The following is a 15,608-nucleotide window of genomic DNA, read 5'->3' as shown; positions in this document are numbered from 1 at the left end:
TCTGAATGACAAAAGCAGGCACCTCAGAGTCTGTACCTGGAAAACACAATAAACTCTAACTCTTGTCTATAATAGGTGTCTATAGTCAAAAGAATTCGATCAGATCAGATCAGAAGTTAGAATCAGATCTTTAATTCCCAACATTGTGGCCTAAACACAACCTATAAGTCATACCTCTTTATCGCAGTGTAAAAATACTTCAGTGATATGAAATGAATTAGTGTATTTCATTAACAACTTTTTCTAGTTGTCTATATTAAGAACAAAATACGCAATTCCTTAAAACCCCTAATTGACCTAACATGTATATTTTTAAATCATCACTTCTAAGATAAAAAGTTAACATACATTACATTATATTGCACACATATTTTACAATGACTTGCTATTTTTATCAGTAGTTTGAAATGTCTTCATAAAATGCCAAATCACTTTGTTCTTTTTACTATCAACTTAGAAATTAGATTATTTTATCTAAACATCACACAAAATTTGATATCACTTAATGTAAGACGGGCATAGTATAATTATGACAGAGTTATAAAATAATATGACAGAGTTTCTTGTAATGTATGTTAGCAACATGAATGGTTAGGTTATGCATACATCTCTATGTAATCATTGCTATTACCAAAGCACTGCAAGCTTACTTTCATCTCATGATGGTCGCTTCAACTTCTATTGCTTATTAGACCCTGGCAAAGCACAACTTTTTGGCAGCTTCTCTACATTACCCACATATTCTAATAAAATAATATATCTAATAAAGTGAATAGGCAGTTTTGTATTTATATGTATAATCTATAAGTGATTGCACTATATCTTTGCAAGTTTATGATATTGCGTCATGATAGTAAAATATAATGTCTGGTGCTGAGTACTTGTATCAGCTTTGAAACAAACAGGTCTGAAGATTCAAATATTTAAATTATATGAAATAGATATTATTTGTGTTTGGATTTAGTAAAGAAGAAACCATAGGCGTTTCCATAATAATAATACAGTAATGAGGTTCTCAATTTTGTAATGAATATTACATTAGTAAAACATATTGTCAAGTTCAATCTAATCTTCTAGTGTGAAGGTTTGCATAGTTATAAGAAGTAAATGCAGAAACAAATTTGGATGAAATTTGGCACATGGATAGACCATATCATAGATTAAAACATATGTCGGCTACTTCTTGTCCCAGTAATTCATAGAAACTTATGGGATTTATAAATCAGATTTTTTAAATAGATTGTGCTGTTGTACTAATGACGCTGTGGATCGCTGCAGTGTTTTAGAGACTTATTCTTTTTAATATAATAATGGAAAAGTGACTCCCTGCATGTGATGGAAAGAAAAAAAGATGGAGCAGGGTCCAATAGAATGTTAATTGACGAGAGATGATTAGATTACCCCTAGACAGTCGACACAACTATGCCGGCTAATGTGAACTTGATATACACAGGCTGATTCCTGATGACACACTGACATTGTTCACCATGCCTGGCTTAACAAATGTGGTGGATGGTGGTCGCTATCCTAGCTTTATAGAGCAAGACCACAGCACCTCATAATGTGATAGTAATGTTGGGATCATTGTAACATTTAGACTATACAGCACATAAGTTCATGCCATGTGATCCAACTTGGGTAACTATAGAGTTCTACTTGCCTTTATTGCTTTAACAATAAGGGGTCAATTCAGGGCGCAGCCTGTTATAAAACTCGAGTGTTACCCAACTTAAAAATGATGAGACCTAGTGAATCGCAATACATATATTATGTATATGCTACTATTAGCACGAAGAGAATAATCACTTTAAAACAGGGCACTTATTTGTTACCCAAGCTTAATCCTAAATATGATAGGCACAAATATTTATGCTACAAATTTTGAAGTAATTTATTCATTGAGGTGTGTAAGGGAAAGAGTATTGACATCATAGTTGTACCATCCAATACTCTTCCTATTTCTTAAATATATTTCAATCATTATTTTTTTATGTCTTGTCATAGATATTGTGATATATAAATAAAAAAAAATCCTTTTTTAACCACATTAAATGAAGTAACATGTAATAACATCATTAAAGGTAACCGTTTCTTAAATTGCTTTGCTTTAATTCATGCCTTCACGATTGCAGCGAATTTTTTAATTACTTTGCGTAACAGCACAATGATATATTGTTTATTTATCTTGACCCTGATCTACAAACATGTAATTGTATTTTAAATTGAAGTAGTGTGCTGTTTTCAAACTAAGTAGGTTTTGCTTTTGATTCTACATGTACAACTGGCATCCCCGAGGTAATTCTTGTGCTCTACCTCTTCATACTAAATGCACACGTATGCATGGGGGACATCAGTCACATGAAGTCTACTACTCAACATGAACCTCCCCTATAGATTTCCAAATGCGATTGTCAAAACTTTTCTGTGTGATGATGATGATGAGATGCGTTACATGCATAAACCCATGGATATATTAATTATTCTCTAGATTTCCTTGTTGTTGGGCTCTTTTTAACCGACTTCAAAAAAGGAGGAGGTTCTCAATTCGACTGCATGTTTTTTTCTTTTTTTTTGTATGTTTGTTACTCCGCCATTTGTAGACTGTTTTTCGAAATTCTTTTTTGTTCGAACGGAGATACTTCTGAAGTGGTCCCATAGTCACCAAGTCAGGATCTGATGATTGGATCCCGGAGAAATCGAAGGCAACCCTCAAATTTTATAGGCCCACACATCGTTTTTCGCAAATTTTATGAAGTAACTTACTTAAGTTACTATATGATTACTGATATGATTACAAGTAAGTATTTGCGTATGGTAATTGTTATATATGTAGTTATAAGTATAGCGTTCCCGTATTGCATACTTAACAGTAATCATCATCTTATGTAGCTGAGCTGATGATGGAAGGTACAACTTAACAGTAAGGAGTTCCTCCAAGAGGCATCAACTGATTTAGTAAATTCTTTTTATGTTGGAAAGGGCGTTTGTCATTTGGTCTCATGATTATTACTAACAAAATAAAGCAAAAAATAACTTTTTAACAATAAATAAAACCGCCTTCATAAGCTACTAAAAACCGAAAAATGTTTAATTTTTATTAGGCACTGACTCTAAAATTGTTAACCAGTATATAGCTAAGCTTAAATTATTTTTTGGTATTTAGTGGTTTTTGAAAGCAGTTTTATTTTTTGTTAAAAGTTTTTTTCAAATTTTGTTTTAGGACCTAACTGTCACAAATATATTGCATAATATTAATTTTGATTTAAATCAATACAAAAAATGACAAGAAATGTACCAATGTTATTTTTATTTTTTTATTAACAAAGTCCACTTTATACAGTGATCTTTCTTTTCATACTCATAAAATCAAGGTTCTGTATGGTTTTAGGCAAAGACCTTGTATCAAGTAGCAAAATATTTATCTTTTTTCACATTTACATATTATGTTATTGGCTCTTGAATATTTTATGTTAATCAAATCTTGTATCTTAATAAAAAAAAATAAACATTCAAATCTATAGTACACAGCTCTTGCCTATTTTTTTGAACATACTAACCTCTGGAGCTACTTTTCTGATTATAAAAATATGTCACTAATAAGAAACTACATTATTTATGAAAGCTATAAGCTATTTTGTCCACTATTACGGAATACTTGTACGGACAAGTTCCTTCATTTCTTTATTATAGTCACCTGTATTTAAGTAATAACATACTACTTACTCTTATAATATGTGGTACAAGTATTGTCAATGTTTATATCTGGACTGGGGTTAGTCATGAGCGGCGCCGCTATAATTGCTCGTAGACAAAGTGACAGGTGGTGTAGGGTGACGGGTGACTAATTCCAGGTTTGACAGGAAGATTGACGATCAGAGTACTCCTAAACTATATGTGATTTGATTTTGTAAAATTAACATTGTTATTTAAACTGGATTCAGTGGATATTCATTGACTGGGTGAAACCTGGATAACATTTTTTGGTTTAATTTGGATTGTTTGATTCAATAATGAAGTTGGTGAGGATATTATTTTATTATGCTTCTTAATAAGATGAAAATAGACAAAGAGGTATTCCCGGTTAACATGTGACATGTAATTATTATATAAGTGGATTAACAGAACTCTTATTCAATATGTTAGAAACAATTGTTCAATGTGTTATCAGATTTTATGAAGATAATATTTTGATAGATTTTTGTTTTTACATATTTTAAATTCATTTGAAATGGTTCCAAGTCTTTATGAGTGATGTATTCTAAAGGTAGTTGCTTTAAAATTGCTCTAGCATTTAGTATTATAATAACCTGTTCCGTGGGTTAAGCCCCCTGGTTATGTTTCTTCAACAAATAGTTGCTGAACTAGGGCTTGTGTCTATATAGGTATGATAAATTTCAACCTAATGCTCTCAACAAACAAATCTTACTACAACCATACTGAATTTTGAAAAGCTCACTTTTATTCTTAACATGGAGTATATTTTTAAGATCATTATTTTACAAAATGCAACTGCGTATTCTGATGGATAAAATTATTTTAACAATGGTCCGTAAAACACTTATATGGCTTCATACTTGGCTTTACTTTAACAACATTTCAATTACACGTTTTCTCATGTATTTTATATTACAGTGATTTTCCCTATCCTGCTATTTTTATGTCAATGTGAGTGATTGAGTCCTGGGGTCACCTGATAGTCATTGGTCAGCAGTCATCACTATCGAATGATACCTATCATTGGAAAGGTTGTACAGTATTGCGAATTAAGCTGTAGGGGACTTATTGGTCCTTCGAGAAGCTGATTATATCAGGGGGCAGTCTATTTATTTATTACATTTGGGTTTTCTGTGGATCCTTGATACCATTCCACACACACATTCCGCTCAAGTCTGCCTGCTTATACTTCATAGACAATAGCAAATTGGTTGCAACATTTTTTTACTGTGTAATCCTTACCAATCCAAGGTCTAGTCCTACATTTATATGGGAGTCTCATAGCCAGCAGTGGAAAAAAACATTAAGATATTCTTTTGATGTTTATTGACGGTTATTTAAAATTTTTGCTCTAGTGGGAGTCAGCTTAAGCTGTAAACTGTACGGCTGAGGGTTTCATTACCAGGTGGAAAAATTAGAATTGGGATGCATTTTATGAATCCAAAATCTGGTTATTTGGATGCTAAATATGAGCTGTGATGGCGATAGGTTTGTTCTCTTTTAAATCTTTTCATTGCCGTTTAGAATGAACGATCCTAATCGATTATTCCATCCCTCTCGAAAATAGACCAATCAGAAAAAGCTTTTTTGACATGTCAACAAATTATTTGTTTTGATTGCTTTATTTTCACGACCGAATGGAAGAATAAGATTGGGAATATTTATTAAAAAATGCTATCAGTCTGGCACTCTTGCTGTTGTAGGCTCTACTCGGAGCTGGAACACGGTTTTCAATATAGTCAGACATCTTGGCACTGCTCAGGGATTTCGTCACTCTTTTTTTTCGATTGATAGCGTTTCGCGTCATTCTGTTTTGAAGGAATGTATCGTTTTTTAATTACGCTTTTCCAGAATAGACATATCTGCTTTTATCTCCCATACCATCCCTAATGTAACGGAAATAAGTTTAGATTAGCTTCCATAAGCATCTTGAAGCGTTGATGGTAAAAGGTGTGAGTTCAAGTTGTTATACACCTAACAGGTAAAATATAAATAAGGTCATTATAATGATGAGTCAGTGTTGCAAACTTTTCATTTTACATTTGACACACATTGCAATGGGTAAAATGTTGATTATGTATTATTTTTTTGTTCTCAGTATTGAGTGTGTCACCAGGCCATGCTTTTACCGTTTAAACATCAATCTATACGTAGAATAACTGTAATTTTGTTCGCGTTTTACGGAAAACAGCTGAACGAATTTTAATATAGATTTTCATATTGAGTTGATAATGTAATATGTATGCAATATTCACTATTGTGTTATGTGCTTATATATATCCAGATTTTTATTACCCTTTTAGTAAAGACACGTAGAAAGTTTCGGTGCATGGCGTACCACTGAGCTCGTCGCCTTATACTGATTGCACTTAATCTGGAACTATATGTCTTAGGGTGAGATATAATGTTGTAATTCAGTTTTAGCGGTTTTTTTATAAGCTACGCTTTACGCACGTTATTCCAAATCCAGTAAGCCTCGTCTTATAAGTACGGTATTGCTTATTTTTATGAGCAAGAGTGACCCTTACAATCGGATGTGTAAACTCATACGTAATTTTTTGCCCAAATATTCTGATCTCCCTTTACTCACCAAGAGGTTGCCATCTAATTATTTCTTTTTTCCCCAGATTGAGCCGTGTCTTGGGGGAAAAGCACCCCGGGCACTACGGTGGCCCCAGATACACCGGCGCCAGCGCCCCAGCCCCCAGGTAATTTTCTTTTTTATTATTCAGTTCTATAGTTAAATATTTTTAGTTGAATGATATGTCCTTGTTGGTAAACTATTTTTGTTATATCTGTATTGTAAGCCGGTACAGCTGTTAGTGATACCCATACTCATTCACTTGGTTCGCAAGATTCTACCTAGGACCCATACTAAAATTGCTGATACCTGACAAATTCTAAGACGAAATACGCCTCATGCCCCCAGAGACGAAACTATCCCATCATATCATGGTACAATGCCGGGTTAGGAAAATTAAGAGATGCGTCCCAGCAAGCGTATCAAGGACCTCTGATGGATGTAATTTCCTCACCAAGCAGATGATAACCCTACGACAATAATATTTGTCAATATAGCTGGTCTAAACTAGTTCATTACAATCTAGTGAGTTATTGTCAATACTCGGAGGGGCAAAGCCCTCGCCTTGGTCCAAGATAACAGTGCAAAACAGGAAGTTGGTTTAATAAACATATTTTCTAATAGGGTTCCAAACGTCAGGTATCGACTATCGACAATCGATGTCGAGTAATCGTTTGTCAGCGAACGCCTTTGTTTTCGCGAATATATTAATATAAAGCTGTTTTCGAAAATAAAACAAGGTGGCACTTCGGTAATGGGTCCTGAGACTGATTAGACTAAAACAATGTCACCGAGACGTTTGAACAGAGATCTCAATAATACTATGATTTGCTTAAAATTCAAATAAACATACAGGCTACGAGAAGGATACTTTAATGCTTGATGGCGAAATCAGACAGATTGGTGGCACCTATCCATTCAGACTGTTGCTAATGAAAGAGGTACTATGTAGAAAAGTATAAGTACTCTGAATTATACTTGCATCAATGTTTTTTTTTTAATTATAATATCTGTGATTATTTCCGATCTGGCATTTTTTAAAAAGTTGACTTTATTTTAAAGTATTAAAATCATAACTAAAATCATCGTATCCAAAAACATTAATACAATATCGATTAATATCTGGCATCTATATCGGATATTACTCCTTAAAACATCGATACCTATTCGCTTTCCATATCATTCAAACCCTAATTATGAATAGACTCATTTTACTGTCGCCTCCTGTATTTGTTAACATAATTTAGATGACCTATTTTTTCCTGTTTCTATTGCACCGTATTCTAAAATATCTTTAAGGATCGTTCTCTGTGTTAATCAAAACGACATTTAATCCGTAAACAACGAATGTAGAAACTACAAGTAACTTACTTATAAATACGTTAGTATTTTATTACTTGAACAAGTTATGATGCATATTTTACAAATTAATTTTTGGTCGAGTCACAATTCCCAAGCGGCATGAGCATGTCAAGTCGTTTGAGGTGCGCAATGCAGTTATTAATTAATTTGCAGTATATTCCAAGGTGGCAGACGGTCAACGATTACCATCGGAGACCATTAAACAACCCACCACATAAAGCTATTGAACAGTTCCACTTCAAATTTCTTGCAATTAATGAAATGACGTCGCAATGCGGGGTTACACGCCCTAATCATGCAGAAAAAATCTTTAAATCGGTAAATCTTAATATTAAAATAATTGCAAGGAAGTCTAATATACAAACTTACATGCGCTAGAGGTTTACTTGCATGAGGATGTTTATTTCTCTGTAAATAAAACTAATCAAATCGTAATAAAATATTACAAAATACCCTCAATGACAGTGAAGCTTTTCTATTTCTAAACGAACTATGTATTGATTGAGTTTTTCCAGAAATAACTCGATGTAAAACCGATAGACCTCACCTCTTTATGTAGAATGCCTTACCTTTGCAGTACGACCTACACTAAACACGTTGTATCCACAAGAATATCTGACGTCATTCGCACGTTATGACACTCCCGCTAATAGAAAAAAACGCCCACACGTCGGTAGATCTAGTAAATACATTATGTCATATTGTCATGTTCGTAGTATTATAATTGTTTACAATACAGTGCTCTGGCGGTGTTAAGGCGGTCTTATGGTGGCAGAATCGTGTATTTACCATTACATGGTGGCGGGACTGTGTATTCGCGTGTGCATTGTGAAATGAAGCTATGCGCGTTATGTTGCCCGCGCAAACGGGACCACGTTAAATTTAGTGAGTGATTTTATTTATTTAAAGTAACCATCGCATGGTCTATAAGTGCGGTGTTTTTGTGCACGAGATCTGGTGATACTGGTTTCGTTTCGCGTTTGAAAATTATTGTCGAGATGCCGGGTTGATTTGTTTCTTTTTGTTAGTATTTGGAACGCTCGTTTGTACGTTTCTCGTTGGATGGGGTCGGCAGATACATAAGTACTAAGGATCTTGTTAGCGCGACATACTATGAAGTTACAATTTACACATGTAACTTCAACAATACTTTGCGCATTAATTATAATATTGTCAGCGTAACTACTGAGCAATTTGAGTCGTAAATAAAATATCAGAGGGTGGTGAGCTTAGTTAAATGATTCAGTGAATTTGAATCAGAATGTCTGGGTTGGGTAGTGTAGCCATTAGAGATTTGGGTAGCCCCAGAGCTTACCCTCAGGTGACCTACTTGCTCACCTCTAGTTACACTAAAGAGAAATAAACTGTCGCAAATCGATTTGAATTAATGTTTTCTTCATTCAATTAGCATTCTATTGATTTTACCGATCAAGTCAGATGGAATGTTACCTTTAAGTTTTGTGTCAAACTAATTCCAGTTTAACAACAAAGTCATTGTATCATTGATTTTTTTTAGCACCTACTGATTCTTGACCAGCGGGTAGATAAATTTCATGTTTTTGTGAGTGACTTATCTTCTTTTGGTGGTGAAAGCACACTTACTTACGACTGATTTTAATCTTCGAACTGATCTCGAGACTACGTCAATGAATATAATTTTGAAGCGTGTATATAAAACTTGTGTCTAATCAATTTTCACGATAGATCGGAAAAAACGATTGGGAGCGTGTAGTGAAAAAAGCCGTTAGTACATTTTGTTCTAATTTCGAAGAAAATTTGTAGACGTAAATACTATTTCATTTTTCTGCTAGGCATGGTATGTGGATAAGACGATTAGTATTTGAAAATAACCTTTAAACAACTTTTGAATTATGTATTACTGGCTTGTGGAGAGGTTAATTTCCTATATTCTGATTGGAGAATATTGCCAATATTCTGCCCGACATCCACTACCATACCGCACTATGGCGGCGCGGTTGAGGCTCGTACCCAACAGCGGAATTTTAGATACAGGGCTCATCTTTTTATGACATCACATGGATCGAACATATCAGGCATTGATATACTTGTATTTATATCGTTGCATCTGCGTTACGTAACTCACTGTTTATTTGTAATGGATTCTCAGCGTGCGGTAGTAACTTGGGGAATGTTCGCATTGACAAGTTCCTATGTACGACGGTTGCTTCCGTCCGATGACATTACTCGTGTGTGTTAGCGCACACTTATCGGCCAGTTGTGCTCTGTACTGGTCAATTATGGCCGATTACGATAAACCATACTAATCGGTATTTTTAAACCGATAGCTAGAATGGACCAATTAGTTTAAATCTGTTGGACTTTATTAGTTAATTATTTTCTTTGATTTATGCGTGCTATTCCGCGATTGGGGATTGATATCGGTCGAGACAGAATATTTATATACTTTATAACTGTATGCCGAATTGCCAACCCTCATGGCTAGTAGGTACAGTGTAATCCAAAATGTTCTATCTGTCGACCCGTTACCTCATTGTCGTAAGTCTATAGTAATACAAAAAACCTGTATTATATTTTATAGTTGATAGAATATTAGTATTTATTATCGTGCCCGGGCTTCTCAACTTGAATGAGAACTTATACTGTTCATAGGAATAGATATGTAGCATTATTTGACACGATTTATACTAAGTGCTTTTTATACGTAAGAACATAGTGTTTATGTGTAAACAGTGTTTCCTACTATGTATTTTAACAGAATTAAACAGAAAGCCACTTACAATATGTTAGCTCAACAAAATAACTGCAGACTCAACTATACCACGCCAGACACTTAGTCAAACAACATATTGATTAATTTAAATATTTCCCATGGGAATAAATTACTGGGATAAAATGTAGCCGATATTTCAATCCAGAAGATGATACATCCCTATGCCAAATTTCATCCAAACCTGACTGCATAAAATATTTGCGCTAAAGATATGGGGCGATCAGGTTGCGCAAACCTTAACCACCGGGGACCGCTTATTGCTCCGGCACCAGGTGCAGTCTGTAAACATTGTTATGTTCCGGTTTTAAATACACTGTAGCTAGTATAATTGCTGGACTATATGAGACTTATGACTAATGTTTTAATGAGCGCAGTGTAGTGGTACGTAATGATTAGTGATACAAAGTTCTGAAGCCTCTGTTTATAGGCAGTAGTGATGCTTGCCATCACGCGGGCTACTTGCTTTGCGCTTGTAAATTTATTCCAAATTCAAATATTGATAATATAATTGTCTAACTAATTCATTGAAATTAAATAAATAATTTTTCGTTCATTTACTAATAACCTTTGAGGTGATTAATTTCTTGGACGAAAAGTCTGCTTGAAACTTTAAACGGCGAAAAGGGGGGCGGGTGGAGGTGTGAGCTCAACGTCATCGAAGATGCAATCTTTGCCAAAAATCCACGTAACGCGAGGGTGAATCTCTGAACGGATTGAATCATAGTTTTAGACGGAATATTACCGCGTGCTATCTGCTGCACTTATGATCCCGTGTTCTACAATACGTTCAATTACGTTTTGATTTCTCTTACCACCTTTAAACACATACAGATGTTACATCAGACAATTACGCAGTTGTGTAAGGTTGTTTATGCCGGAGATCTGTTGTGGTGTCAGTTCTGTCTCGTTGCACTTGGTGTAATAAAGCGTCGCCGTGAACATTGAGAGTCTCCAATCGCGTATCATCAGATAGAGGCCTAACAACCACTTCAGTCACCCGCGTTAACGAACAATCGATGACGTCAAACGGCGTCAATTGATACGTGATTGTGGAGAGCACTGCGGTTGTCACTCCTTTATATGACAGTGGAGTCAGGAGTGCGGTGGTGTTCAGTGGCATTAATACATACTGATCGGAGTAATGCACAGCTTAATACTTTGTCTGTAGCATGTTGCGCGTGAGTTCTTTATGTGGGAGCTAAGAGAGGATTCCTTAAAATGTGGTATGAATGTTCGTGTGGAAGTTCGTAATGAGTTATGGTATGGTGTTGTTTTTTTTTTTTAGTATTTCATATGGGTACTCACAGTGCATTCAATTAGTTCTTGTAAGGAAGATTCGTACATTGACACAGTTATTTACGTCATTGATTCTTTTAACTTTAAAACTGTTCTTAACATAATGCAAATCCCTTTACTTCCGCAGCATTTGGTTAAACATCATTGATGTTTTATTTGTATTCATAAGTCACGACCTACAATGACCCAGACAATAAAGCATTTTAATAGATTCTTAATTCGCCAATAGTTAGGTATTGCCTGGTCGGTCTAGTCGCGAAATATATGGCCTTTAAACTGTGAGGTTCTTAGGTAACCAGAAGCGGCAGTGTAATCGTGTTTTTATTTAAAATCACTACTATGTCATCCTAGTTTCATATTTGTGCCTGATATGAATGGGCTACTTTAAAGTTGTGGATTGCATGTAAGCTCTCTGAAGTGTTGGTGCACTGTAAAAATGCGAGTGAGTGTTTATGTTTGAAGATAGAACAATTCCTAGTCGATACTTTGTTGTCAAGAATCAGTATGTCTTATTACGTCACAGAAAAATCATTGCATGGCGCAGTTTAGCGACATTAATATTTGGCTGACCTCGTATTGCTAAGACCTGGTTTACACTAATTTCCTTGTCGATAGATGCGAGAATTTAGGGAACTTACGTGAACGAGAAATCGTGCGCTACTCTTCGTATTTCAAATATTATGGTTAACATAAATTATTCTGAAGTAAGAAACTGTAAACAGTAGTTTATTTTGAAATGTTTAATCTCTGCAGACTAGTCAATTTCTACGAATACAATTGAAACAATATAATAACTGTTTGCATTTTGTTTTTCCTTCCCTGAATATGCAATATTTGCCAAGTGTCGTGCGTCGCTCGTCGGTTGGACATTATGTTCTTGTTTATCGTCAAACCAACTAGTTGTTCTGATCTTCACTGATATGAAAGGCGTTGTACTAGTTTGATTACTGGGCCTATTATGAGATTGAACATTTTAGGCCAGATAGTCGCATTACAGCAGTGGCAAAAGGTGAAATTTTCCGAAAGGGAACCCGAAACAACTTATAGATGCTAGTAATGTGCATAAATGCGGTCTGGAAATTATTCTAATGATAATTAGATTTTACATAAATTACGAAAACGAATCCGTCAGAAATCGGGTCATATGGACCCTTCGCCACTGCAATTCTATTAAAATTGTTCATTTGCACTAGAGATTATCATCACCCGATTACCTACGAATTGCATCATTAAGTTGCATAAAAGGAAACAGTTGCTAAGACAGCTGGCTGCGACGTCGCAAACGCGAGATTTTTGTTCTAATAAGTCGCACGGGATATTGCGCTTTTGTAAACCAGGCTTTAGCCATATTCGGTGATCGAAGCAAGGCCATCGGTATATTAGCAATCATTTACCATTATTTAACAGTTGTTCAAACATTGGCCGAAGTTTGGACCAATGACATCACTCCGTAGTGTGTGCCAAATGTTTGGTGGGTGACTAGTGTATTGCACGGATTTGCTCGGTTGTCGCTATGTTTAGTTCCACGCTGCATTTCTTCCACAAGAGGGGAAAGGGTGAGTGACGTAACATGTTTTTTTTGCATGCAGTAATAACAATGGGGCCGATGATAGGTGCAGTGTTGTCCATATCGACAAACGAGAGACGTTCTGTCGCTCGACAGTCAAGAGAACAATGCCAACCTGTGTTATTAAATGTACACTAAATAGCCATTATTATATTCAATTCAACGTCTTTACTATTTGTATGTATTTAGAATAGTTACAAAAACAATAATTGTTAAACTTAATTAAAAAAAAAATCTACTTAATAAAAAAAGAAAATAGTTTCAATTTATTTTATATTTTTAATATTTCTTTTCCGTATGTAAAATGTGAGTCAAGTAATTTATGTTTGTTGACGTAATGTTTATATTAATTTGTGACCGCGTTGATTTATTGCTACGTCGGTTATAAATTGATATGATTGCTTTGTTTTATCTTAGCATTTAAGTATGACACATTTGAGTAATAAACTTTGTGTATATCTGATATTGACGTGGGGGATAGACTGAGCAAAATCTTCCTATAATTTACAAAGCTATAGAAAGAGACGAAGCGACTGTGCGGGCAATATCTGACTCTTTTCTGTTTGATGTTCTGGCAAATACATTGTACAAACTCTGTGTCGCTAAATTTTTATCTCGTATTTACTTGATACGAAAGAATGGAAAATCTATTATTTAAAGTTGCTGAAAGTACAATGCAGTGTTATGGATAGTGTGCATTTGCAATCATCGACAAGGAAATATCGGTAATTATTATAAGAAAGAGACCTTCAATTTGCGAATATTTTGCTGTGACGGTCTAATTTTCCTCAAGCTTTCATTGAAGACGTGTAGACAGCGCATCGCGGTATGGGCCGGGGTATAATTTGTAAGCGTACGAATCGAATGTGGCTTCTACTCGCGCATTCACTTGCATCAAAGTCCTTCCGTCTTCGAGATTTAAAAATGACCTTTATTATAATCAAATAATTACTATACTTGCTTGCCCTATTGAATCAATATGCTAAAAATAATTTCGGAACCATTCAAACTATTGTTACGTAATAGGAATAGTGGACACTAGTAATAACAGCCAGAACTCCATGTTACGTTTACAAATGTCATTGAACTGCACTCGCATCATAACATTAATCCTACAATGTTAAGTAATAGGGGACCGGACAAATTTTCAGAAGGCGTTTTAAATTGATCATTGTGGATATAAATAGCCAAGAAAAATAGTATTTTGCACAAATAAAGCTTAAAAAGTACATAAAACCATGCCTAAATGTTAAATACCTATAATTCCCGCGCAAACGCTACATTATGTCATTTCGTCTCGTGTGACGTCATACGTGGATAAAGCAACTTGACAAGTCTTGTCATTTGAACAGTGATTCAATAATGCCAGATTAGGGTTATTTACCCTAGATTTAGGGTAAAACTGAATCAGCAGGGTATTTTTTTTTATGGTAATTTTTGGGGTAATTCTACGAGTTAAGGTATCAAAGCTATTGTTTCACGGTATTGTAATAAATATTGAGCTTAGAGAAAGATGTTTCCTACAAAATTGTAGGCCATGAAACAATTATAATTTTTATTCAATACAATTTTCGTGTACAGCTAGTTGTTCCTAATAAAATGAGATAATTAAATTAATAATTATTGTAGTGGAAGTGAAGAAAGAAGTGGCGTCTGCATAGATAAGGATATAGAAAAAAGTACGGAATTATTTATGATTGGTTTAAGGGTAAAATTTTAAATTCCAAATAATCCTGGGGTAAAGAGAAATTATGATCTGGCAACACTGCATAGACCGTGTTAATCTCAGGCAATCTCAGGTTACTGTGTAACAACCAGAATTCTATATAAATAAATATTCTATTCCATATCATGTGGCAGCTAAAACATAAATAAATACATCTCATAACCATAACCTCCTGGGTGTACAAATGATTTAATTAATTGAAATATTCATCGATTTATTTTAAACCGAAACACTATTTTTTATTTACTTATATCAAAGTGATCCTCACAGAACTAAATCGGTGAGTCTGCAGACATTCCGTCGTAGGTTCGTCTTGCTAACTGCAACCACTTTATTCGTATATCTGCTTTTCGTGGTACATCAATAAATAATTTGTTTGGTAAAGATATAGAAGTATTATTACATTCAGGTACGACGCACCAACGATATTTTTTGCGGTCTATTATGATTAACGATTAAACAATCTGTAAACGGTAAGCTGGAAGATAGTAACAACGTCCCGTATAAATTAATATAAATTATTAGAGCAGTTCTGTGTCAAAAAACACCTTTAAAGCATTAAAATAACACAACGCGGTATGACATCCAGATGACGTCTGTTTGTTTACAT

At 34.7% G+C, this 15,608-nt stretch overlaps 1 protein-coding gene across 5 annotated transcripts in view; it reads left to right on the top strand.

Moving 5' to 3' along the window:
• Window positions 1-15,608, top strand: part of LOC115455529 (serine/threonine-protein kinase tricornered) — a 44,737-nt gene that overhangs the window by 1,692 nt on the left and 27,437 nt on the right. For 2 of the 5 annotated variants that reach the window (XM_037443816.1, XM_037443817.1), the window contains exon 2: window positions 6,342-6,422. Coding sequence is in view for 3 of the 5 variants with exons in the window: in XM_037443814.1 (XP_037299711.1) it covers window positions 8,491-8,542 (52 nt within the window). In the remaining 2 variants the exon portion in view is untranslated. Of the gene's footprint in view, window positions 1-6,341; window positions 6,423-8,315; window positions 8,543-13,176; window positions 13,262-15,608 lie in introns of those variants that run through there. The other 3 variants (XM_037443814.1, XM_037443813.1, XM_037443815.1) reach the window with 3 other exon arrangements.

The sequence above is a fragment of the Manduca sexta genome, chromosome 27 (assembly GCF_014839805.1).
Source record: "Manduca sexta isolate Smith_Timp_Sample1 chromosome 27, JHU_Msex_v1.0, whole genome shotgun sequence".
Lineage (NCBI taxonomy): Eukaryota > Metazoa > Arthropoda > Insecta > Lepidoptera > Sphingidae > Manduca > Manduca sexta.
Note: the sequence above shows the minus strand (reverse complement) of the source record. Positions and strands in the feature narration are given on the sequence as shown.